This window comes from Amphimedon queenslandica, unplaced genomic scaffold (genome assembly GCF_000090795.2).
Source record: "Amphimedon queenslandica unplaced genomic scaffold, v1.1 AMPQUscaffold_13492, whole genome shotgun sequence".
NCBI lineage: Eukaryota > Metazoa > Porifera > Demospongiae > Haplosclerida > Niphatidae > Amphimedon > Amphimedon queenslandica.
The window spans coordinates 168,910-193,107 of record NW_003546272.1 but is presented as its reverse complement, the minus strand read 5'-3'; the positions used below and the strand labels follow the sequence as shown (position 1 = coordinate 193,107).

General features: G+C 36.4%; 5 protein-coding genes across 7 annotated transcripts; 1 reads left to right on the top strand and 4 right to left on the bottom strand.

Annotated features, from left to right (window-relative positions):
• The first annotated feature begins 5 nt into the window (after positions 1-5).
• LOC100641161 (gamma-aminobutyric acid receptor-associated protein-like 2) lies at positions 6-1,357 on the top strand. Its single transcript, XM_003384345.3, has 5 exons — positions 6-171; positions 231-286; positions 333-411; positions 731-824; positions 1,128-1,357. The coding sequence occupies exons 1-5, from the start codon at positions 129-131 to the stop codon at positions 1,219-1,221; spliced, it is 366 nt and encodes a 121-aa protein (XP_003384393.1). The 5' UTR covers positions 6-128; the 3' UTR covers positions 1,222-1,357.
• Positions 1,358-3,405: 2,048 nt separating this feature from the next.
• Positions 3,406-4,916, bottom strand: LOC100634306 (sulfotransferase 1C2A-like). The gene is made up of 3 exons (XM_019993528.1): positions 4,592-4,916; positions 3,860-4,121; positions 3,406-3,815 (listed from the first exon to the last, which is right to left on the bottom strand). The coding sequence occupies exons 1-3, from the start codon at positions 4,877-4,879 to the stop codon at positions 3,487-3,489; spliced, it is 879 nt and encodes a 292-aa protein (XP_019849087.1). The 5' UTR covers positions 4,880-4,916; the 3' UTR covers positions 3,406-3,486.
• Positions 3,466-6,030, bottom strand: LOC100634180 (sulfotransferase 1C2A-like). 2 transcript variants are annotated; one of them, XM_019993529.1, is made up of 4 exons: positions 5,748-6,030; positions 5,430-5,691; positions 5,037-5,375; positions 3,466-3,485 (listed from the first exon to the last, which is right to left on the bottom strand). In XM_019993529.1, exons 1-3 carry the CDS (start codon positions 6,000-6,002, stop codon positions 5,038-5,040), a joined length of 855 nt encoding a protein of 284 aa, XP_019849088.1. In that variant the 5' UTR covers positions 6,003-6,030; the 3' UTR covers positions 3,466-3,485; position 5,037. The 2 variants fall into 2 exon arrangements, with proteins under 2 accessions (XP_019849088.1, XP_019849089.1); XM_019993530.1 differs by lacking the exon at positions 3,466-3,485 and having other exon boundaries at positions 5,003-5,375.
• A 14-nt stretch (positions 6,031-6,044) lies between these two features.
• Positions 6,045-21,964, bottom strand: LOC100634053 (GDP-mannose 4,6 dehydratase 2-like). Its single transcript, XM_003384374.3, has 14 exons — positions 21,857-21,964; positions 21,011-21,055; positions 18,801-18,888; positions 16,291-16,352; positions 14,705-14,752; positions 12,810-12,920; positions 8,173-8,254; positions 8,005-8,109; positions 7,159-7,226; positions 7,033-7,092; positions 6,653-6,771; positions 6,480-6,573; positions 6,240-6,308; positions 6,045-6,187 (listed from the first exon to the last, which is right to left on the bottom strand). Exons 1-14 carry the CDS (start codon positions 21,950-21,952, stop codon positions 6,125-6,127), a joined length of 1,110 nt encoding a protein of 369 aa, XP_003384422.1. The 5' UTR covers positions 21,953-21,964; the 3' UTR covers positions 6,045-6,124.
• Positions 21,965-22,072: 108 nt separating this feature from the next.
• LOC100633925 (forkhead box protein E4-like) lies at positions 22,073-24,138 on the bottom strand. 2 transcript variants are annotated; one of them, NM_001308622.1, is given in 4 exon segments: positions 22,297-22,309; positions 22,311-22,320; positions 22,322-23,839; positions 23,957-24,033. In NM_001308622.1, coding segments are annotated over 3 exon segments (1,467 nt in total). In that variant the 5' UTR covers positions 23,766-23,839; positions 23,957-24,033.
• Between the last annotated feature and the right edge of the window lie 60 nt (positions 24,139-24,198).

Here is a 24,198-nt window from a genome sequence, read left to right as displayed (position 1 = left end):
GCCTACCAACCGGTCAATCTTTGACATCTTCAGATTTCGTGAAAGGGTCAGTGGCTCAGTGCAAGTTGATATCCAGCCAGCCGTCAGCCGGTTGAGGAAGAAATACAGAAACTAGAAATACACAGAGTATGTCGAAGATGAAGTGGGCTTACAAAGACGAGAAACCTTACGGTACGTGACTTATTTCTTGCTTTACATTCCGGGGCTATGCTGTATTGAATTAATTATAGAGGTGAGACTCGCCGAAGCATCAAAGATCAGAGAGAAGCATCCAGAGAGAGTGCCTGTAAGCCCATTGCCCATTCAACCCATTCCCTATAGGTTATTAACAGGTCATTGTTGAGAAAGTATCTGGAGCTCGCATAGCTGACCTTGATAGAAAGAAATACCTTGTACCAGGGGACTTAACTGGTAAGAAATGGGAAATGAAATCGGTAGCATGTGACTAGTCACTTGGGATGCATGCAGACAGCACAAAGCATTGTCACTGTTGGGGCGTTAACATGCAAATTGATTTTAGGAAAATTACGATTTCTACTGATATTTATTATTATTATTATTCTGTTGCATGTTTCAATAATAACTCAGACACCAATTGCATAGCTGCCAAAATACACTGAATTTGAATAACAATATTGAAATTGAAGCAGTATATAATTGATTACATTGTAAACGTGTATGGTCCATTTGATTTGGGTTGCAAGTTATATCATCTTTGCTTTGTTTATAGTTGCACAGTTCATGCATGTACTAAGACAAAGGATACAATTAGGAGCTACAGAGTCAATTTACGTGATGGTGGATGGTATTACACCTACTACAAGGTGAGAGCAAGAGAGAGAAGAGGTCACTTCAATTGTGAAGTTCACAGTTATGATAATTATTATCAGTCATGTATACTATTCATTGTTTGATTAAGACACAAATGATATTAAAATTCACTTTAAGTGATGTCATGACATGTGATAAAATACTGAAGTACAAAAGTACATTAAGTGCCAGTCATTAAGTATTTTGTGTAAGGTCAATGAGCTCACCTTATGTCATCCTGTACATGCATGCTCTCTGTGACCTTTGCCTCTAACATCTGATTTAAAGATTATTCATCTTTATAATTCTAATTATAGTTCAACAATGGCTACGGTCTATGATCAACACAAGGATGATGATGGGTTCATATACATGGCGTACAGTGGAGAGAACAGCATGGGCTGTTCCTGATCATCTGTGCACACACTGCATGCAGCAACTTTAAAAGAAAATGCTCTTGTTTTTAATTATTATCTTTATTATTATTATTGTTGTTCTTGTTCTTCTATTCTCCTTATTGTAAATGTCTATTGCCACTAATCATCAATTATTATTATTATTATATTATTATATTATACTGTGGCTTCTGTTATCGTTAAAAAAATTTCTTTCCTATGGAAAGTGTATACAAAAATCAATGAACTTTTAGCATAAGCCACACCTATTAACGCCCACTTTGAGGGTGGGGCTGAACCTGAAATGCTAATTTTGGATTCATAAGATGGAAGTGGACACTGAAGTTATAGAGAAGATCCAGAGCTTATTCCACGAAGTTATAAAGTCCCGTGTTGCCAGTCTGATAGAGAAACACAATGTGTCTCTACCCATACTGCTAAATGATGTTGAAAAGGATGGTCTGAAGGGGAGCTGGTGGTTCCCAGTCCCTGGGTTTTATGGAGGCTTCTCCTACAGCTTTAAAGGAGAAGGTAAAGACCTAATGTTGGTAGCTGAGAGTTGGTGTCGGGTTGCTGGTGGCTCTGGACAAAGACACGAGATTACAGTAGATGGATATAAACTGGTTGATGAAGAATTTGTATAGCAAACAGAATTAAACACAATAGATCTATATGTATATATATATATATATATATATATATATATATATATATATATATATAAACTAAAATTTTTAGTCTTTTGGATTTGTTTATAATCACAATTTTGCTTTTTTAACTTAAATCAGTCAGTTATCACATGTAGATACATTTGTCTAACTACGAGTATAATTAGATTTAGATCTGGTACAAAGTGTGTACGCACTCTGACTGATTCCTAGTCTAACCACTTCCCAGTTCTTTCCTTCAATTCAGTATTTGAGAGCAATCCTTTGTTGCTCTATCTTGTACATTGCTGCTTGAATTTTGAATACAATGCTACTTGGCCTTGTCATCATTGCTCTCTTTTTTGAGGTTAATAATGTTGCCTCTGTTTGCCCCTCTCCTGATTGTGCTTCGTGCAATCGTAAACCTCAAATCTCAGTCTATCATCAATACTGCTGCTTACCTGAAAACAATGGAAATAAATTTGAGCTTAGAAAAAATGATGTTGTCACGAGGTTCCTCTGTCCAGCTAAAGGACTGCCTTATGAAGGTGTGTGCCAAGAGGTAAGAGGCCCTCTTTATCATTCTTGCAGTGAAGTGCTAGAGAGCTTCCCCAATGCAACATCAGGCTATTATAACATCACTCAAAGTAATGGGAGTATTGTTAGTGTCTACTGTGACATGGAGGGTGAGGCTTGCGATGGTAGCCGGGGCTGGATGAGAATAGCTTATACCAACATGACGCAACCTAATGCTACATGTCCACAGGGACTATTTCAATACGACTTCAACAACGAAACACTTTGTGACAGGAATCACCTTGAGTCAGGAAATGGGTGCAGCGCTACCTTCTTCTCATCCAGCGGATTCAATTATCGCAAAGTCTGTGGAAAAGTTAGAGGATATCAATATGGATGCGTCGATGGCATTTACTTCAATAATGGAATAGTAATAGACAGTATTGACAATGCTTATGTTGATGGAGTGTCAATTACTCATGGAAACAACCCACGTCAACACATATGGACATTCGCAGCTGGAGATCAGGAATATAACAACGGTCAATACGACTGTCCGTGTAATACTAACAGCGCAGAAACTACACCGTCTTATGTTGGTGATGATTACTATTGTGAATCGGGAGCTTCAGCTTTGTGCCATGTTATAAATTACTTTCCTGATGATCCGTTGTGGGACGGTCAAGAGTGCGATCATCTTGAGTCTCCCTGTTGTGTATCATCATCATTGCCATGGTTTGTTAAAGCGTTGAACAAAGGCACTACTGATGATATTGAGCTCAGAATCTGCACAAGTGAAGGATATCCTAATGAAGCCACTCCACTGGATATTATTGAGATATACATTAAGTAGTTGTATTTCATTACAAATAATGTCATTGCTTTTCATAGTTTAGTTTTAGATAGTAGTGATCTCAAATTAATTTTTTAAAACTCTTAGAGCCTATTATTGTAAGCGTTCATGCTATTATGTTAATATCTTACCAAGAGTACATGATGTGTACTCTTGATATTACCCTATACTACATTCCTTATGGTGACGCTTCTCATTGCTTAAGTTATAAACTTGCAAATTGCAAGAGAAAATACTGTATATATAGCTGTAAGCCTGAGCAATATCATTGAAAGTCAAAAACTAAACCAGTTCCTGACATTCTTTTAGTATATTCAGCATCAAATCTTGTCGACTGCTCATCAGTAAAGTGATTCTTCCAGTCACCAATCACTCCTTTACGTATAAAAGGTGTAGAACCGCTGACAACAGGGAATCCTAATGGTAGATTAGCTAGTGGGTCATCTTTCATGCTCTCAAATGTGCTCTGTTTAGTAATTTTATCAATCATTGCATCATCAAGACTACAACCCATGAATTGTGCTATAGTCTTCACTGAAGCAGGCAGATCTTTCTTCAAATCTTCATACTTTAAAAACAAAATGTTTTTCGCATCTAAATAAAAAATTATTTTTAAAAATATTATCGTCATGTCAAACCTTTATGCTCCCACCAGCCAAAAATATGATGAAACCAAAGTCCACACGAAACCTCTCCTTTCATAAACAGCTCAAAAAAGCAATCCCAGTCACCAGTAAATTGAAAAGCAGCATAACGTTTTGCATGATAGTACAATGACACAGCCACATCTTTAGGATTACGTGCAATATATATGTACTTGCCAATAGAATTAGCAGGATCTCTTCCAGGCATCATGTCATATGGTAGATGAGTCTTTAGAGTACGAGGAGGTGAAAGAGCCTATAGAAGTGGATATACAACAGACATGGGTAGATGATATATTCACAATCAACTATTAGTATATATCCTTGCCAAACCATAAGGAATAGACTGTCTATTGAAACCTACTAGAACAATTACAGGTGCCAAATTTTGTACATCTATAGGGAGTGTCAATTACTATGGTTTCATTTTTGATCTCAACATGAACTTTCTCCAAACTGTTTTTCATGAAATACCATCTATCTCAGGGTTTCTCATTTTAGATGCCATATCATCCCCTCAATTGAACTTGATTCAAGTACTATATATACCAAAAACCCAGTCATGCTCTTTTTTAAAAGTATTATACAATCATAATTTTAACAATAGATTTTGTTCTTTTACATATCGTTACACTAGCTATGCTATCAGATCTTGCAGGTTCAATAGCTATTGCAAGTAACATACCCAGCATATTATGTACTCTTGCCAGCATGCATGTAACATACCCTTGCACTGTCTTTTCCTATACTTTCCAGCCATGGTATATCAGAACTGATATGAGTGTCCTTCTCTCCTCCCCACTGTATGAGTGATACAATCTGTTGTGTCCATGTTGTACCGGATTTTGGATAAGTGGCAATGTACAGATCACCTGGAGAAATAGGATAGTCGGGGATTTCAGCTATCCAGCTTGCATCCAACAAAGGATTAAAGGGAAAACCATCAAATTCACGCAATAATTGAATTGAACCACTTGACATTTTCAGTCTTTCCTGTAGACAATAATGCAGCATTAGATACACATCACCAGTAGACAAACTGATAATTGCAAGATCCTATATATAATAGATTAAAGTATGATGCCACTCCCATTGACTTATATTTAGATCATTCTCCTTTTGTAAAAAATTCTAATACATCTAGCTAGCTCAAATAAGAATTTTTATAAACATCATTCAAAGTCAAAAACTAAACCAGTTCCTGACATTCTTTTAGTATATTCAGCATCAAATCTTGCCGACTGCTCATCAGTAAAGTGATTCTTCCAGTCACCAATCACTCCTTTGCGTATAAAAGGTGTAGAGCTGCTGACAACAGGGAATTTTAAAGGTAGACTGTCAATAGTAGCTAGTGGGTCATCTTTCATGCTCTCAAATGTGCTCTGTCTAGTAATTTTATCAATTGTTGCATCATCAAGACTATAACCCATGAATTGTGCTATAGTCTTTACTGAACCAGGCAGATCTTTCTTTAAATCTTCATACTTTAGGAACAAAATATTCTTGGCATCTAAAAATTGATACGAACTATAATCAGATCTATAATGTCACTATTTCATTAAACCTTTATGCCTCCACCAGCTAAGAACATGATCAAACCACAAGCCAAATTCAACTTCTCCTTTTATGAACAGCTCAAAGTAGCAATCCCAATCACCAGTAAAATTATACTCGCTATGACGCTTCGTGTGATAATAAAAGGACACAGCCACATCTTTAGGATTACGTGCAATATATATGTACTTGCCAATAGAATTAGCAGGATCTCTTCCAGGCATCATGTCATATGGTAAATGACTTTTTAGAGTACGAGGAGGTGAAAGAGCCTACAAATGTATGCAAATGCTAAATGCATACACTGAGTATGAATATAAAATCTTACAAATGCAGCCTCTTTTCCTATTATTTCTAGCCAGGGTATAACTTGCATGAGATGAGACTGGTTCTTCTCTCCTCCCCTCTGTATCAGTGCAACAATCTGCTGTGTCCACGTTGTGCCGGATTTTGCATACGTGACAATGTAGAGGTCACCAGGAGAGATCGGATAGTCAGGGATCTGGGCTATCCAGTTCACATCTAGTTCTATATCAAAGGGAATTCCATTGTGATAGTTCAACAGAATGCTGCTGTTGGACATTGCTAAAAAAGCAGAGCCCCTCCCCCTCCACACAAACGCCTCTTTTTGCAAAATTTAAAAGAAATTATTTTAAAAAGATAAAGAGCTTGAATTATTATGTATAAAAAAATGTAGCAAATTCCTCAAGCAGTTGGATCTGCAGATAACAACTTAATGTCAGACGCTACCATCTCCTTTACCAAATCCTATTAATTATAATAATAATTACAAGGACTTTGCGATGTTCATTTTCTGTACCTCAAATTCAATTTTTGGTTCCCAGCCAAGTATAGCCTTTGCCTTGGCAGGATTACCTTGAAGAAAGTCCTAATATTTAATAAAAATAATTCTTTAAAATAAGACTATACAATGAAAAAATCAAGTAAAAATTAATGTATAAGGCTGGTAAGATAAACTTGCTATTATAATTTGGCATCCCTAAAAATTGCTACAAAGGATTCTCTACTAATACTCATGATGTAATGATGAATCACTAACCACTTCGGTTGGTCTGTAATACTTGGGGTTGACCGTAACACGAACAATATCATTCTGATCAACACCTACTTCATCCAAACCCTCCCCTTTCCAACTAAAAATACAAAAGATATATATTTTATCGAGTGAATTTAATTGCATATTAATTATTCGAAAGAAAGGTATATTTTTACCTGATGGTAAGACCAACTTCTTTAAAAGCTAGTTCCACTAATTTCTTTACACTGTGTGTTTTATTAGTAGCAATGACAAAGTCATCAGGTTTGTCTTGCTGAAGCATCATCCACATTGCCTTTAAATTAAATTAAAAAATAAATAATAAATAATAATAATAATATTGTTACTGTTATTGTTTTATTGTTGTTGTTGTTATTATTACTGTTGTCGTTGTTTATTATTAGTACAATATTTTTGTTATTTCCATAAAAATAATTTTAATTTTATTTTATTTATGTACTATTTAAATCAAAAAATAATAATAATAATAATAAATAAAGTAATAATAATAATAATAATGACTAGTAAAATGACTAATATTAATAAATACAATTACCTTAACATAATCCTTCGCATGCCCCCAATCTCTCTGAGATCCAAGATTACCTAATGAAAACTGAACCAAAAAAAATTTTTTTTTAAATTGCTTAAAATAAATTTTACAATGCAATTGTAAACTAACTGATTCTCTGTGTCCCAAATGAACTTGAGCAACACTTCGAGTTACCTTACGAGTTACAAAATTCTCACCTAAAAATAAGAACATTAATACAGGGTTACCCACAGGGCTTTGGCATAGCAATCATGCGAATTGTCAAGTTACTCAAAAATTGATAAAAATCAAAAGGAGAGGAAACTTTATTTTTATCATTTTTATGATACATATACAGGTACATATGTTGTGTAGAAAGTTTGAGCTGATTGCGATCAAATTTTAATTCACTAAGAACTTTTAAAGTTACTCAAAAATCGGGCCAAAGTCCCTGTGCTATAGTACAGGGTACTTGGCCAAATTTCACCAAAAATGACTAGGAGAAAAATTTCCATTAGAAAATTTTTTCTAATACATATACATGTACTTATGTTGTGTAGAAAGTTTGAGCTGATTCCGATCAAATTTGAATTTTTAATAGATTTTAAAAGTTACTAAAAAATCGGGCCAAACACCCTGTACTACAGTACAGGAACTTTGGCCAAATTTTGTCAAAAATGGCTAGAAGAGAATTCTTTATTTTTATAATTTTTTTCTAATAAATATACTTGCTTTTATGCTATGTAGAAAATTTGAGCTTATTTCAATCAAGTTTAGATTTTTTATGAATTTAAAAAGTTGTTCTAAATGTCATATGTACCTGTATTGTAGTGCCTGTCAGCTCATGAAGCTCATGCTGTTTAGCTCACTTAGCATGCTTTGTGGGAAACCCTGCAATAATTATGCTTTAACAAACGAATAGACCAATTAAAATATCAAGGAAAACAAATGATAATGGAAGAAAAAATGGCAAAAGAAGATTATTAGCCCTATAACCTCTTCTTGGGCTCTCGTGGTTGAACAAGATTCCATTGCAGGCAAACATGTCATAAGCTTCACGATAGTTGACTACAACCCAATAGCCGTATAACTTTGCAGCAGCTAAAAAAATTAATGATAATAATAATTACAATTTACCTACACATGTACAGTACATGCACGTACCATATGGCGAGCGAGGATAAAATGGAGTTTTTTCGGTTTGTGGAATTTCCTGAACTTTACCATATAATTCACTAGTTGAAGCCTGAGAGAGAGAGAGAGAGAGAGAGAGAGAGAGAGAGAGAGAGAGAGAGAGAGAGAGAAAGAGAGAGAGAGGGAGAGGGAGAGAGAGAGAGAGAGGAAAGATGGAGTGGGTGAAAAAAGAAAAAGAAAGTGATTAATTTGGAGGATGTGGGAAGAAGTGGAAAGCAGAGATAAAAGATAAAGGTAACACTAGTGTGAGAAATTGTGCATAATTATTATTTGATAAAAGTATCTTTTCACATTGCCCACGTACATGTACACAGACACACATACACATAATATCATACACAGTTTGGTCATTAAAGTCAAGAGTATCTTGCTACAGTGAAATACCCACACCTATAGTTTATCATAATTGGCCCTTCTTTGAAGCAACTTTAAAAAATCATAAAAAATCTAATTTTGATTGGAATCAGCTCAAACTTAAAACAATAACATAAGGACATGTATATGTACCAAAATAAATTATAAAAATGAAGAATTCTCTCCTGGTCATTTTTGGCAAAATTTGGCCAAGAACCCTGTACTATAGTACAGGGACTTCGGCCCAGTTTTTGAGCAAATTAAAAAATTCATAAAAAAATTAATTTTGACCGGAATCAGCTCAAACTTAAAACATAACATAAGGACATGTATATGTATCAAAATAAATTATAAAAATGGAGAATTTTCTCCTAGTCATTTTTGGCGAAATTTGACCAAGTACCCTGTACTATAGTACAGGGACTTCGGCCCAGTTTTTGAGCAACTTAAAAAATTCATAAAAAATCTAATTTTGATCAGAATCAGCTCAAACTTAAAACATGACATAAGGACATGTATATGTATCAAAATAAATTATAAAAATGGAGAATTCTCTCCTAGACATATTTTGCAAAATTTGGTCAAGTACCCTGTTATAGTACAGGGACATTGGCTCAATTTTTGAGCTAGTTCAAAAAATCCAATTTTGATTGGAATCAGCTAAAAATCTAAGCTAAGAGCACCTACATACATGTATCAGAATGTATTATAAAAATAAAAAATTATTTCCTAGCCCCCCTTTCAAAAATATTACCCTGTTTCTTTTAGGCACTGCCTCCCATTATAATCACCAATACATGTACTGAGATACATTCAGTCTATAGTGCATTATGTATGTGTGTGTGTGTGTGTATAAACATATATAATGAGTGTATTCTCTTTCTCTCTCTCTCCAGTAAAGGAAGAGGCTGCTCAAAGATAAAGGAAACAATGCTTTCCTTATTTCATGACTCTTTCCCTAAACTGTCTAACGATAATAAACACTTTAAGTACAGAAGGAAATAATGAAAAGGTGCATACAATTCCTAAAATGAGTCTTTATAAAAAATTAATGCTAAAGAGCACCTTTTTAAAAATGCATTTTAAAAAATTCACACCACAATAGGAATCTTTCTACAAGGCGTATTACATGCATGATGAAATTTGAGATACTTTCGGAACCAATTTTAGAAATAAAGGAATGCTCTTTAGAAATTGGCATACTTTTAGAACACCCATAACTTGAATAGTTCTAATCAGAATGACACAAGGATATGAAATATTTTTTTACTAACTAAATACTTAATCCTGTGACATATGCATGTACATGCACTTGACCTAAACCCTGAAATACTTGCATTACCGTACAGTGAGTACATAATAGACACATTAATTGAGACAACAAAAGGCAAGGAACTAACAAAAAAGCATAGGCCCTGGTTTTTGGTTCATGCTAGACCCAAGGGCTAAAATAAACACGCAAAAATCCATTGACAAACACAGCTGTGTGGCTCAACCAGGGCTGCATGATCTACCCATTGTCCTTAGCACCTCTCTTTCCAAAGACCTCCTTCCTCCTTTTCTCTCTCTCCTCTTCCTCCTCCTGTGGCCAGTATAAGTGCCCTAGAGTAAGGCTGGCTAGTACATGTAGGCAAGTAGGGTTATGTAAGGTGTGAGTGTTGATGGGTAACAGTAGGCAGCTGTTAAAGGTGGGGCCAGACAGAGTCTAAGTATATTCCTAACCTCTTTATTTGACCCTCTGCTTTAGGAAATGGTCAGGGAGTGTCTAAGAATTAGGTCATTTACATCAATAAGGGCCAGTGGGTTATCAGATCACCAACACACACACACACACACACACACTGTCACATATACCACACTCTGTCCAGTTTCCATTCCATCCTCTGTATTATGGGGTCAGTCATGTACATGTACATTGCATGCAGACTGAAACTAAACAGAGAAAGTGTCATATTTTCTATAAAGTGCAGACAGTCCCTCAAAGTGAAAGCTCACACAAAAAATTTTTTAAATTGTAAAGTGCGAAGACAATACACGCTAGGCATTAGGGGCAGTTTTTAAAATGAAAGGAACAAAAAATTAAAATAATTCAATAAAGACTAGCTGTTAGTAGAAATGTACTATAGACACAACATGAGTTTAATTATGAACCAGTAACCAGGCATTAAAAATATAATAATTATACACAAGAGCTGTAATATAAATTATAAATGGACTAGCTGCTACAGGGAAAATTACAATCTTTCGTATTTAAAATTTCAAATTGTAGTGAAAGAAATAAATTTAATTATGAAAGAAATACTATTTCAGGTCTTCTGTGTGTCTAATATTGATGTTTAAGAAATATTTTAAAAATTAAATAAATAAAATAATATTGAGCTGAGCTGACACATGCACACTTAAAATTCCCAAAAAAACATAAAGGCTTTGGTGTAGCACAGTTATACATGGACAATATTACACACACACACACACACACACACCAAAGAAAATGAGTGGAATGCAAGGATCAAAGACAACAAATAACCAATGAGAAGTAAAACTAGATCCTTCATTGGCAGGGTGTTCCTAAAGCTCCTTCATCTTCACAGCCTTCACAAAGAGACTGAAAGACCTTCACTTATAGCAACCATGGTGACTAATGCTGGTTCAGAGTACATGGGCTGCATTAAAATTGCAATTACTGTATAGATCTTACAGAGAACAAACAGAGAGGCTTTACAAAGAGTTATTTCCCCAACAAACCTCGCTAACATAACACTAAGAGATCACTTATTTACACAAACTAAGGGCCTAATCCACTGACAGTATAGCTAAAGACACTTATCAAAGAAAACACATTTAAAACAACAGGAAACATATGTACAGGCTAAACCAAGCAAACATTTTAAATGTAACACTGACACCACATTAAATGATTAAAGTACTGAGACACACAAAACATGATGATGGATATAAATAATAATTAGAAGCTGTTGGAGCTAATTTTCCCTTGCCAATAAATGATGCTACTAGCTTACAGTGGCATAGCTAGAATAAATGAAGAGTGAGGGCACAGTGGGGGACTGAATAAAGCAATACTCATGAACACTTAATATAGCAAGCTCAGTTGAGTCAGTTATAACTTGTATCCCTTCATTCTCCTGCCTAGTTGCAAGGGCACAAGAAGCAGTTATGAGGGCACTTGCCCCCACAGGCCCCTATGTAGTTACGCCACTGCTAGCTTATATAACCTCCTAATATCAATATTAACAATAAAAGTGGTGCATTTTATATTACTAAGGGAGTGCATATTGAAAGGTTGTGTGTGTGTGTGTGTGTGTGTGTGTGTGGACTGTGGAAATGTCTTCTCCCTTAGCAAAGCAGTAGACATGCTTTCACACACACAGCCCCCACACACATAAATGATACATAAAAACAATATCATCATCAAAAGATTACACCAATATAAAGTTTACTTCCTTTTATTGCAATACACCTCCCCGCACAAGACATAATATGTACATACATGTACATGTATGCACACTGTGTTAGATCTAGAGGGAGTTTAAGAGACTTTTGGTCTACCATATTTGGGCTAGGCCTCCTGAAAATTTCCCATTATGTAGCTTTTGGTCCCTTAACATGTGTTTAACCTACAAGGGTGGTCTTTAAGAACTCAACTGATCTATAATTAAGAATAGCAGGTTTGACTAAACTGTGACACAGTACATTCATGAGCACATGCAATATAAGGAGGATTGATTGCTTCTTTTATTTTTATTAATGTTATGGCTGGAAGACATTCTTTAGTTATGACTGAAGAAAGAGGGAGGAGGAGGAGGAAGAGGAAGTCTGTTAGTTTTGTGGCCAATTTGAGTGAGTGTGTGGTAGCCTTTGATTTACATGTACATGTACACGTATATCCATGTACATGTACATAGCTCATGTGGAGAAAAGGAAAGAAAGAGAGAGAAGCAAGGAATTTGGGGGTTGATAAAAAGGCATAGAGTGGGTAGGAGCTGAACTGTAAACAGAGGCAATGGTTTGATGAGGAGGAGTCCCTTAGCTCAGTACTGGGATACCCTATAACCCACAGGACCTCTCTCTCATATAACTATAATACAAAAACCTATTAATTGTAACAAGCAAGAAGAGCAGTAAATATTAAATATAGTTTTCCTTAAAAAAGCTTGAGAATATTAATATAATTACTATCCATCTACTATTTGATCCATCACACGTGTATGTACATGTATTATAGGTTCTGGTACCTGATAGAACTTCACTTTCTTTTCCAGTCCGCACGTCCTGATGGCATCCAAGAGCCGAAGAGTACCAACCCCATTAACATCAGCAGTGTACTCACTCATATCAAAGGAGAGCTAATGTAAAAAAGAAAAAAAAATAATACAATTATTTTCTGCCTGCAAGTACATGCACACGTATGATGAACTAACAGCACAAGCACATAAAGTATAATGACTCCATTATTGCTATTTATAATGATAGAGTGTATAAAGAAGATGGATGTCCAGTATTTGTATACTTAGTGAGGTGGGAAACACAAAAGATCAACCGACTACTGTACATGTTCAGTACAAGACACTGTGAGGGATTTAATTCAAACAGAACAACAAACAAAATAATTATAATTATTATACTTAAGTTTGATTTGAATTATGAGAATATCCATGCAAGCATAAAATTAATGCATAAAATAAATAAAAATTATCTGCTTGTCTGGTCTCTTAAAAAACATTAATAGGTAATCTAATCTGATACAAGTATATTAGATGGCACACAACAGATAATAGACCATACACACACTCACATACACCATTACTAACATCATTATCAAAGACATTACCACCAGATCCATAGGCCATTGACCGCCCAAACCCTCTCTAAATGAGGAGGGGGCAGACTCACAAATGAGAACACTAGAAGGAGCTATAAAGGAATGACCTGCCACAAAGCCTTAGACACACAGCCACTCATTGACAACTCAAGCCACAAGCAAGCTCCTATTGTAAGATAGTCCATCCCCCACCACTTCGCATTGTACCACAATAAAATCCCACACACACACACACACACACAAGGTGTACTCTCTATCTCCTTCAGTGCCCAATGTATTATAATAGAGCTACATAAGCTTCGTGGCACACCCTTACATTGAGCATAGTGACCAACTCTAATGGAGCAACTTGTAGCACACCTGCATCATGATAAAGAATGGAAAACTCATTATTAGCGGACCTCTAAATTATAATGCACGTATAGGTTGAATATTAAGCAGTACTGCAATATACATGTACATGTATATATACATGTAATACACATGTACATGTACATGTATAAAGTCAGTACCATCAGTTGGGAAGAGAGAGAGCTGCTGTGAGACACATAGCTAATGTCAACAATCAGGTAGAGTGGTATGTTATTTTATGCAGAAAAAGAATGAAAGAGAAACCACACACGAAACATTTGAGGTTGTGGTCAAACAGATCAAAGCTAAACTACAGAGAGAGAGAGAGAGAAAGAGAGAGAGAGAGGTATGGACAAAAAGAGTAGGTAGTTTTAGAGGGCCAGCCATTTTCCCTCCAAACCTTATAATAATACAAAGACCACATCAGAGGAATGTGAAGGATTATCCTCTTAATCTATGACCTCTCTCTCTCTCTCTCTCTCTCTATCCACATCCCAGTACACGACCCATTCAGTTTTTAACTGCTACAACCATAATACCATTCAGCCATACAGATAAAAAGATTAAATCATTTATTGTCCAGTAATTGAGCAATAAATGTACATGTACACATAAATGTGTTCCTATGTTCATCGACCATTAATGTGGACAGTAAACAATTCATTGCTATATAATGCTTGCTCTCATGTCAAAAGAAATGCTATCAATTTAATAAGCTGATGATCAAACTATCAATAATTGAAGATGGGACTCCATGATGTGTGACATCAAAGTGATCTTGTGCAGCCAAGCATACATCATCAAGAGCTCAAAAATAAAAAATAAATAAACACTTGCTGACAGTTTGCACATCAACACCATCATCATCAAGTTTATTTAAAGCAAAGTAATAATAATATTCATGCATCATGTACCAGTTGAGTTGCTATATACATGTACATGTATATGTATATTTACCTTTACGTGACTCTGAGCAGCTAAATTATAAATCTCAGTTGGTCTTATCTGAAAAAGAGAGAGAGAGAGAGGAAGAGAGAGACAGAGATAATTAAAATGAAGCTGATAGTTTGTAAATATCGATACATATCATAATCTATGGCCTAGCAATTAAAATCTAGAGCATCTGGATAAACGAGTTTTAGGACATGCATTAACATAAAACAAACAAAAACCTAAAATTAATAATTGGACAACTGGACTACATGTAAGCATGGCCCTAAGAGCTACAGTATAAATACAACACTGCATGGAGTGGAGTGATTAATAATGTAATATCACATTACCATTATGCAAACCCTTCTCCTCCAAAAACTAGAGCCAACCAAAAAACAGCAACAATGAAACCACACACATGAAACATATGCAATCATTGTGCACACATAAAATACATACACCATACATCTTATAATACATGTACATGTACATGATGCATGTACACGCATGTCATACATGCACACGCACGCATGCATATACATGTACATGTATGGAGATGGTTACTCATAGTTGAGGCTAATAAAATAAACATGTAATGAATGTAAAATCCAATAGTACATGGGGTCAATGTTATTTTAACGATCCTAATATGTAAAGTGAGGAGTCACTGGGTTTACACTTTCAATATAGCAAGAGGAGGCACAAGACCCATGGACATATGGTCAGATTATACTGTAGGGAAATGAATATTATTAATTTATTATGCATGTATAGTAAGTATAGATTTGTACAATATAAATATGGTACAATATGATACAGGGTTCTGCCTAGAAAAAAGTTGAAGGTGGTTGGAAACTAATATTGTTCCTTTTAAATTTATATACAGCATACTAGTAGACTACAATATCATGCTTTATGTATGGTCATTAGTATTAATTGGATGGTTATTAGCATTAATTGCATGGCTATTAGTATTAATTGGCTGGTTGGTCTAAGTGATGAACAGGTTGGTTCATTTGTTGAGGAAGTTGTCCTGACCAACCCCAACCACCAAAGGCAGAACTATGATTATACTATAGGAAAATGAATATACCATGTATGTATATAGTAAGTATATAGCTTTGTATGGCTACCTAATTCTAACCTCAAATATGAAGTACAAAGTCTGAGGGTCACACTATGTTACAAGTGAGGATTATACAAGGTGGATGTGTGTGTGTATGTACGTGTACTTGCATGTATATTTAACAATGTGTGTGTATGTGTATGAGCCATTTTATTTATTTAAAGTTATTCGATTGTTTATTATTATGCCAACTGGATTGCTACTATGGTAACAGGCTGTGGTGTGTATATGTTAGTAGTAGAGAGAGTGAGAGAGAGGGAAGTGTATGTTTGATGTGCAACGTAAAAGCAACAATGAGAAAAAAACCAAACGCTTTAATATAACAAAATGAGAGAAGAAAAAGAAACAAATATCACCTGGAAGGAGATTGTAGAGAGAAAGAGAAGAGAGAGAGAGGGGGAAGGGAAAGGAGAATGAGAGAGAGAGAGGGGAGAGAGAGAGGGGGAGAGAGAGGGGGGGAGAGAGAGGGGGGAGGGGCACTGACTTCAGAGACTAGTTTAACGAGACAGGAACTATCAGTAAGGTCACCATAATGAAGGAGCAGACCTATAAAAAAAATGGAGAGAATCACTTCAAGAATAAGCTCCTCTAAATAAAAACTAGCAGACAAACAAAACAAACAATAAAGAAAACAACAAAACAAAACTATAATAACTACCATGTATGTGTACTGTGCACCATTCCCATGTACATGTACATGTATATAAATACATAAACACTTGAAGACTGCATGCTAATGTGAGTAATAAGTGAGATTATAAAACCATTTAAACCACATATATGACATAATACACAAGAGCATGTGAACATCACATGCAATGGAGGCCTACTTAAAGAAATAGAGAGAGAGAAAAGCATGGGGAGAATAGCAAACACTAGTGGTGATGGCCTCAAAGGCTAAATCAACAATGATCCTCCTACCAGAGACAGACTCTTGGCAGCATGTTTTAACTAGCTGCTTAATACCAACAGCTCTGGCTTGGAAACAAGCCAAAATTAGGCTGCTGATAAGTACAGCTGTAAATTAATTAATGATACCACATTGGAAGAAACTGACAAGTAGAGGAAATGAAATTTTAGCGAGGTTGTGAATGCCAGCTGAGAAAAAAGAGAGCTAGTAGAAAAACATGCAACATGTACATGCAAATTGAACTATACTAAGAAGTTACATGTATTTACATGTACAATTATATGTAATTCATACACTAACAGTACATGTAGCAAATGAAAGTCTATGTACATGTACATGTATTTTGGAGGGTAAGAGTAAAATGAAAAGGAGAGAGTGGAATCAGTAGATGAAGGAGGAAGAGAGAGAGAGAGAGGAGGAAGGATAAAGGGAAAGAACATTAAAAGAAGCAAGAGATAAGGAAAGAGAAAGAGAATGAAGAAAAAACAACAAATAAAGAGAAACAGCAACTTTGCAAGGAAAGAGAGAACATGTCAGATTATAATATTAACTAAAAAAGGAGAGAAGGATTACATACACAGGAGAACACTGAAAGAGGCAAGTACATTATGTCAAGATTAAGAATATCCAAATTAATAATATCATAATTTACATTTATATCATATATACACATACATATGTATGTTGCACATGCACATTCATATGCTACACACACATAATGAGAAGCAGTAATAACATGAACAAACAAAAATATTGTTTACCCATCACAAAAGACAGATGTGATCAATCACTGTAATACCATCAATCAAAATCACATTCATCCACACACACAACACATGATGCATTAAAAATACAATACAGTGAACTAAGCCCTGTTATATAACAAGGACCATTTAAAGGCTACAGTGTAGATATTATAATTATAAGAAGTGATGTCCATACAAGTATACGTAATAGATGCATAAAAGTGTGTGTGTGTGTGTGTGTGTGTGTGCGTGTGTGGTGGTGTGTGGAGAAGTCATCAGTCAGTTTCCATTGTGTACATAAGAGAGAGGGTTGTTGACTCAAACTAAATACCACTATGTCAAGGATGGACTGGTGGGTGAAAAATAAGCTGTCCCTGATGAAAAGTACACAAGAACGCATTACCTAGAGCAGGTGCATGGGACGTCTGACGGGACATGTTATTGTCCCAAAATAGTGAGGGGACCTTATGAAAGCATCAGACACTTAGACAACAAAGCCATTAATATAAAGGACCGCTTACATTATACATGTACATGTACATTATACATGTACATGTACATTTATATACATACATGTACATTTATATGCAATAAAGCAATGATAATATGTAACTGGCCATACATGTACACATAGCAAAAGATTTAAAATTATTATAACTTTAAGCAGTATGTATGTACATGTATGTACATGTATGTATGTGTACTTGAAATTATAATGCATATATTATACACGGTTTGTCTTCCTAGAGGCATTCAAGTGTCTAGTTTAGTTTAGCTAGTGTTATATTATTATTGTCTCAAGTTATGTAAGCTGAAGGAGACAAACTTTCATAAGTCAATACACATACAGCAAGTGCCCATACACACACAATGAGTGTACTATGAATGTGTATTTGTGTGTGTGTGTATGCATGGTTATGGATTATTTTTACACTGGAGGTTTTGTGATTACTAAACAAATAGAGAGAGGCTGATTAGACAGGCTGGGTTAGATATGATATGTATCAGTTTGTGTTTGTCTCTGTTGGTTTTTAAGAGTAAAACAGAGGAACACAAGCAATTGTTTGTGTGTGTTATGAATATACAGCATCATTAGGAATCACTGACCATGTGGACTGGAGTCCACGCATGGACTATCATTGTATTATATACACACAAACAATCAAATGACTACCAGTGCTAATGATACTCAATTAGAGAGCAAGAAGTATACATGTACATGTACATGCTATTATGTACATACAAGCAAACAATGCATGTACATGTAAATATAAATTGAGTTGTTTATGTGTGATGTGCATATGAAAGTTGTTCATTGAGAATCTCATGAGTTCTCACCTCCTCCCTCATGAAGGGCAGGGTTGCTGTACAGGTGCTTTATTCTACCAGTGTTGAATGAGCTGGACCTCCTTATGATACCATGAACCTAGGGAGAAAGAGAGAGGGGAAGGAGAGAAGGAGAGAAAGGGGGGGGAGAAAGAGAGATAGAGAGAGGGGGGGAAGAGAGAAAGGGAGAGGGGGGGAAGAGAGAGAGACAGAGAGAGAGACAGAGAGAGAGACAGAGACAGAGACAGAGAGACAGAGAGACAGAGAGAGAGGGAGGGAGAGAGAGGCATGAGAAAGGTTACAGCAGTGTGGGCGATTGTTTTTGGACATGAGGTCTGTGTGTGTGTATTTAATGCTCTGTTGACAGATTGACTACACATTAATAAATAATATTATTTATTATTTTATTAAAAAGAAAAATAAGAAAACATGCACACACACAGAGAAATACACATGCACATATACACCATATCATCAAATAAATTTAAAAAAACATACATGTAACAGTCCACATGGATCTACATGCATGTAAATACGAATGTGTACATGTACATGGAAGGAAAGTACATTACAAATAAGATATCTAGTACTATAATAATCAGCTAGAACAGTGTGTGTGTGTATGTGTGTGTGTGTATTGGCACTGAAAATAGAGATATTCCAGTTTCCCTAATGAAATGGTAAACTATCTGGACCTTTTACAAGACGGTCTCCGTTTGTTTGGTATTTTAGGGCAGATTCTGGCGTCCCCTTTATCAACAGTCACCACTTGTGATGTGACTGCACATGTTAGCTTTAGGCAGTGCAAACTATACAACTACCATATGCTACAGTACACATTACTAATGATGCCATCTGCCAAAAGAGTGCATGCATGATCATATGATATTAAAAAATATTTTCAGTTAAAGAAGAGACGTGATTTTACCAGGAGCGGTGCCATGGATATATAGACAAGGTTACCTCTTCCTCTCTCTCTCCCCCTCTTCCTCACATGCTCTCTCTATTTTCCTCTCTCTCTCACTAACCACAAATATATACACACATTAATAAGTGTACTTGGACCCTGCATGGTATACAGGATCAAGAAGGAAAATGCAACATAAACTATGTCAGTTTTCAGAACACGTAGACAAAGTTCTCCAAACTTTAATAGCAGCACAAAAAATTAATTACAATGCAAACGTACACACGTACATTGCTATAAACACATGCACATACATGTACATGGTACACAAAAACATAAATATACATATGACTGTTACATAATACTATGAGTTACTAGTACATGCACATGTACATATTAAACTATTGAGTATTACATACATGTATGTGTACTGTATTAAATCACATGCAATTTGCATGAGCCACATAGCTACACCAAATAGGGCAGAATAGAGCGTAAGTTATCAATAATAGTTATCTATAGGATACAGGCTGTATGAGGAGCCAAGTTGCATCTCTGTTATGACTGCTAAATACCACAGGTCATAATAAAAATGTGGAGAGAGAGAAAGAGAAACAGAAAGATAGGGTAGGGTATATGTAATGTTATTACTTTTATTATTATTATTATTATTATAGTTAGTTTCATTAGTATTATTACATGGATGATGGATCATCAGCCATTATAAAGGAGAGTGGATGGAGGGCTAAGGAGGAAGAGTGAGAAGAGAGGGAGGAAAGGAAAGATCAAGGAGAGGAGAGAGAGGGGAGAGGAGGGAGGGAAAAGGAGGAAGAGAGAGAAAGGAGGAAGGAGGTGAAAGATCAAAAGGGAGGGAGACACAGACACATCCAAGTGACTATACACATTGATCAAATGATCAAATCAACCACACAAAGGACTACATGCAGAAAGATCATTCAATATTAATGGAAGACCATAAAATGCAGTTCAAAAAAGATTTGTAAGTAGAACCTATGTAATAGTACTTGGCTTTACCATGCAGCATGGAGTAACACATCATGAACAAAAGGAAATGCATGTGTACAATGCATTCATTATAAAGTATTAATCTTTAATGTACATCTATACATGTGCATGTATAGTGTATATATATCATTACTCATTAATGTATGATGATGATCTAATGTACACTATCTGGTCCATAATGTACTGTATGTAAAGTGTGGTGCATTATTTAGTAGTAGTTATAAGTTAGAGCAACAGAATGTTAATGGATTGCGTTTGTGTGTGTGTGTTGTATTTTGGAAGGAATTACTTTGTAGCCTTTCTCAAGTAATAGCTCAGCCAAATATGATCCATCCTTGAAAGAGAGAGGGGAAGAGAAAAGAGAGAGAAAAGAAAAAAGAGGAGAGATTGAGGAAGAAACAGAGGAGGAAGAGAACAGAGATGAGAAGAGAAAGTGACTGAGTTTGGGGTGCAGCTATAAAGACGCCCCAAAGTCAAAATTCTATAGTCAAAAATGAAAACCCAAAAACTGAATATCCTTTGAGATCAAAGCAACACTGACCAGTAAACAAGACATAGATAGCAAAATAGGGAAAGCATCCACCAACCCCATTTCCTTCATTAAACAAACACCAACTCAAGGAATATATAATTTCCATGCTTACATACATACATATGTACATAGGCACCCACACAACAGGTCAGTTTGAATTCTACCCACACACATACAAGCTACAGTGCTTTACATGCCGTATAGTGGGAAATTTTGGAGGGGCTAAAATTTGGCGAATTGCTTAACTTTAATGATTGGCGGATTTTTAATTTGGCAAATTTGTGGCCACGTGCCATTGAGCATGTGTATAATGGCTCAAAATAGCGGATTTTTATTTTGGCAAATGGCTATCGAAATGCCAAATTCGCCAAATCCAAAATTATCTGCTATACAGTATCCATAATATCAGGGAAAAAATATTAGGAGACCGACTATAATCTCAAAACTACTCCTATGGTCTTTGATGTGGCCCAAAATATAACTATGTGTACATAGTTTATTATGCATAGCCTAGCAAAAATATAATTTTAATAAACAGTTCAATGAGGTTTCGTCTCTCTTCTCTGACTTATTCTCTTCTATTCTTCTGTCATAAATACCAACCTGTCCTGTTATGCCTGTAATCATTGCGACTTTCTCCGTCTCGTCGGAGGAGCTACGGTTTATTCTCTCTGGGAGTGCACCATTCCCTGACGCCATTTTTGCCCACGTGTTAAATAATAATAGAAAAATTAACGTTGTTAAATAATTTTAATTTAATAACCAATTATTAACTGTAATAACTTTTAATTATTATAATAATCAGTATTAATTATTATTAAATACAAAAAATAAACGAAAATCATGTCTAAAACAAAGGAAGGAGTGATGCTGATGATATGATTAATGTATGAAGCAAGGAAGAGAAAATGAAGAGAATAAATTATTGTTATTATTATTATTATTATTATTCTGGTCTCAGTTCAGGTATGAGCTCTTCTACTTTGTCAGAGAGTCTAGCCATGCACACAGAGCCATTGTCTTGCATGATATCGCCACCACCATCACTGGAAGCATCCGATGTGATATTGATAGACGTGATCTCTCCAATCCCACACCCGTTAGTAGTAGAAGGCCCAATGCTTAGCTGCCCATTGTCACCAGTGCTCTCGGCACAGGATGGTATGCTGGGTATGTCCGGGATGTGTGGTAGAGGAGAGTTCTCTGACCACTGCTGCTGCTGCTGCTTTTGGGAAGTTGACAGAGGGCTTGTAATTGCTGATGCATGTATGGGGGAGTTGTTTTGGGGGCCCTGATGACCATCATAAGGAGAGTAAATGATCTGCTTTTCTGTTGTTGCTGACGAGGTCTGATTTGTATCGGGAATGCTGGAATTGGACGTCACTTCGGGAAACATGAGGCCGGACATCCACGGAGCCTGGGAATTGAAACCATGCATGCTCCCAACAAGAGGAGAGGAGGTTACCCCACTCTGGTCCATTGACAGCATGTGGGATTGCATCCCGTGAGGCATGTGCTGAGATGGTAGGGCAGACGACATCCCCGGTACAGTGGAACCTCCCATTGGGAATACAAAGTGTTGCCCGTGGGCCGATTCCGGCTGACGTATAGCAGGATAGTGTGGTGTACATGGTGATATTATTTCTCCTTGCAAGAGTCCTCCAGCAGGCTGAGCAAACCCTCTGTGAGGGCCTGGGGGAAGGCCTTGGCTGCCTCCAGCAGCAAGGCCAGCTATGTATCCGTGGGTCCTCAGTGCATCCATTGTGCTACAGATCCCGGCGCTCTCTGGATGGTCTTCTACTCCAATAACGTCTCCCTTCTTGAAGCGCCTCTTGCGTCGACGAAAGGAGCCATTCTCAAACATTTTTAGAGCATTCTTGTCCAGCGTCCAGTAGTGTCCTTTCCCGGGGCGTCCTTGCTCTCTTGGCTGTTTCACGAAGCACTCGTTGAGGGAAAGATTGTGTCTGATGGAGTTCTCCCAGCCTTGCTTACAATTCTGCTGGTAGTAGGGGAAACGGTCTCGAATGAACTGGCAGATCTCGCTCAAAGTGGCACGCTTGTGTGGGGCACATTCAATGGACATGGCTATGAGTGCTATGTATGAGTAGGCTGGCTTTTGGAAGCGGTTGCTGCTACCTTGCATGGCCATAGCAGTAGCATTGCCACCAGCCATGAGTCCAGTATTGGAGCCTGCTGAGATAGTCTCTTGTGCCTGATTAATGGGCCATGTTCTACCAGCAGCACGACAGAGTGCCGCAGTCCTAGACGACAGCGATTGATAAGGATAGCTGGAATAAAGAGAGTAATCTGTATGTGAGCCCAAAGGCATGTAACCATTCTGTGTTGATTGGTCGTACAATTGATACATAGGGCGGGCAGTGGTTGCTGAATACTGGTTCACAGGAGCTCCAGAAGAAGCAGCTATAGATGGCTTCATGTACTGGTATGTGGGTAGATACGAGCGTTGACGTTGCTGATCCATGCTTTGATCAGGGCCTGTGGCTGCTATCATTTTAATTCTAGCTATAATAGTCTGGAAGGAGATTAGAGGGAAGATAGGAAGAGGCCTAGTCTTGTGCTGTTAACCTACATTGATGGAAAAAGAGAGAGACATTATGACAATTTTCACTTGTTAATGGTTTCATGTGAATGACATTAAATGTATTGTTTGTCATATGGAGGTAGTCTAGCATTACAAATTACCTCAATAAGAAGCTCTGCAGTCTCAGGTTTCACAGCAAGCAATAATTTCATGCACTATAGCCCAAAGCACCAGCTATGAAGGTGACACCAATACAAATATCTATATATATATATATTTGTACAGCGTTTGTTGCTTTGTTAGGAAGGAACACGAGTGATGTCTTAGCTGATCCTCTGAAAACAAGTCTGTTTTTATAGCGAGCCTCTAAGCAAACTTATGAATAATAATTATGATGCGTAAA

What these genes read in the sequence shown, in the direction of transcription:
- LOC100641161 (XM_003384345.3), top strand. Translation starts at nt 129, where the DNA reads ATGTCGAAGATGAAGTGGGCTTACAAAGACGAGAAACCTTACG. An exon ending in TGTACCAGGGGACTTAACTG is followed by an intron (nt 412 to 730) that starts GTAAGAAATGGG and finishes CTTTGTTTATAG; the next exon opens with TTGCACAGTTCATGCATGTA. An exon ending in GGTATTACACCTACTACAAG is followed by an intron (nt 825 to 1,127) that starts GTGAGAGCAAGA and finishes TTCTAATTATAG; the next exon opens with TTCAACAATGGCTACGGTCT.
- LOC100634306 (XM_019993528.1), bottom strand. Translation starts at nt 4,879, where the DNA reads ATGCTGCATTATTGTCTACAGGAAAGACTGAAAATGTCAAGTGGTTCA. An exon ending in TAGGAAAAGACAGTGCAAGG is followed by an intron (nt 4,122 to 4,591) that starts GTATGTTACATG and finishes CCACTTCTATAG; the next exon opens with GCTCTTTCACCTCCTCGTAC. An exon ending in TGGCTGGTGGGAGCATAAAG is followed by an intron (nt 3,816 to 3,859) that starts GTTTGACATGAC and finishes TTTTTTATTTAG; the next exon opens with ATGCGAAAAACATTTTGTTT.
- LOC100634180 (XM_019993529.1), bottom strand. Translation starts at nt 6,002, where the DNA reads ATGTCCAACAGCAGCATTCTGTTGAACTATCACAATGGAATTCCCTTT. An exon ending in TAGGAAAAGAGGCTGCATTT is followed by an intron (nt 5,692 to 5,747) that starts GTAAGATTTTAT and finishes ATACATTTGTAG; the next exon opens with GCTCTTTCACCTCCTCGTAC. An exon ending in TAGCTGGTGGAGGCATAAAG is followed by an intron (nt 5,376 to 5,429) that starts GTTTAATGAAAT and finishes ATCAATTTTTAG; the next exon opens with ATGCCAAGAATATTTTGTTC.
- LOC100634053 (XM_003384374.3), bottom strand. Translation starts at nt 21,952, where the DNA reads ATGGCGTCAGGGAATGGTGCACTCCCAGAGAGAATAAACCGTAGCTCC. An exon ending in ATGCGAAGGATTATGTTAAG is followed by an intron (nt 6,772 to 7,032) that starts GTAATTGTATTT and finishes TTTAATTTAAAG; the next exon opens with GCAATGTGGATGATGCTTCA. An exon ending in AACCAAAAATTGAATTTGAG is followed by an intron (nt 6,188 to 6,239) that starts GTACAGAAAATG and finishes TATAATTAATAG; the next exon opens with GATTTGGTAAAGGAGATGGT.
- LOC100633925 (XM_019993486.1), bottom strand. Translation starts at nt 23,765, where the DNA reads ATGATAGCAGCCACAGGCCCTGATCAAAGCATGGATCAGCAACGTCAA.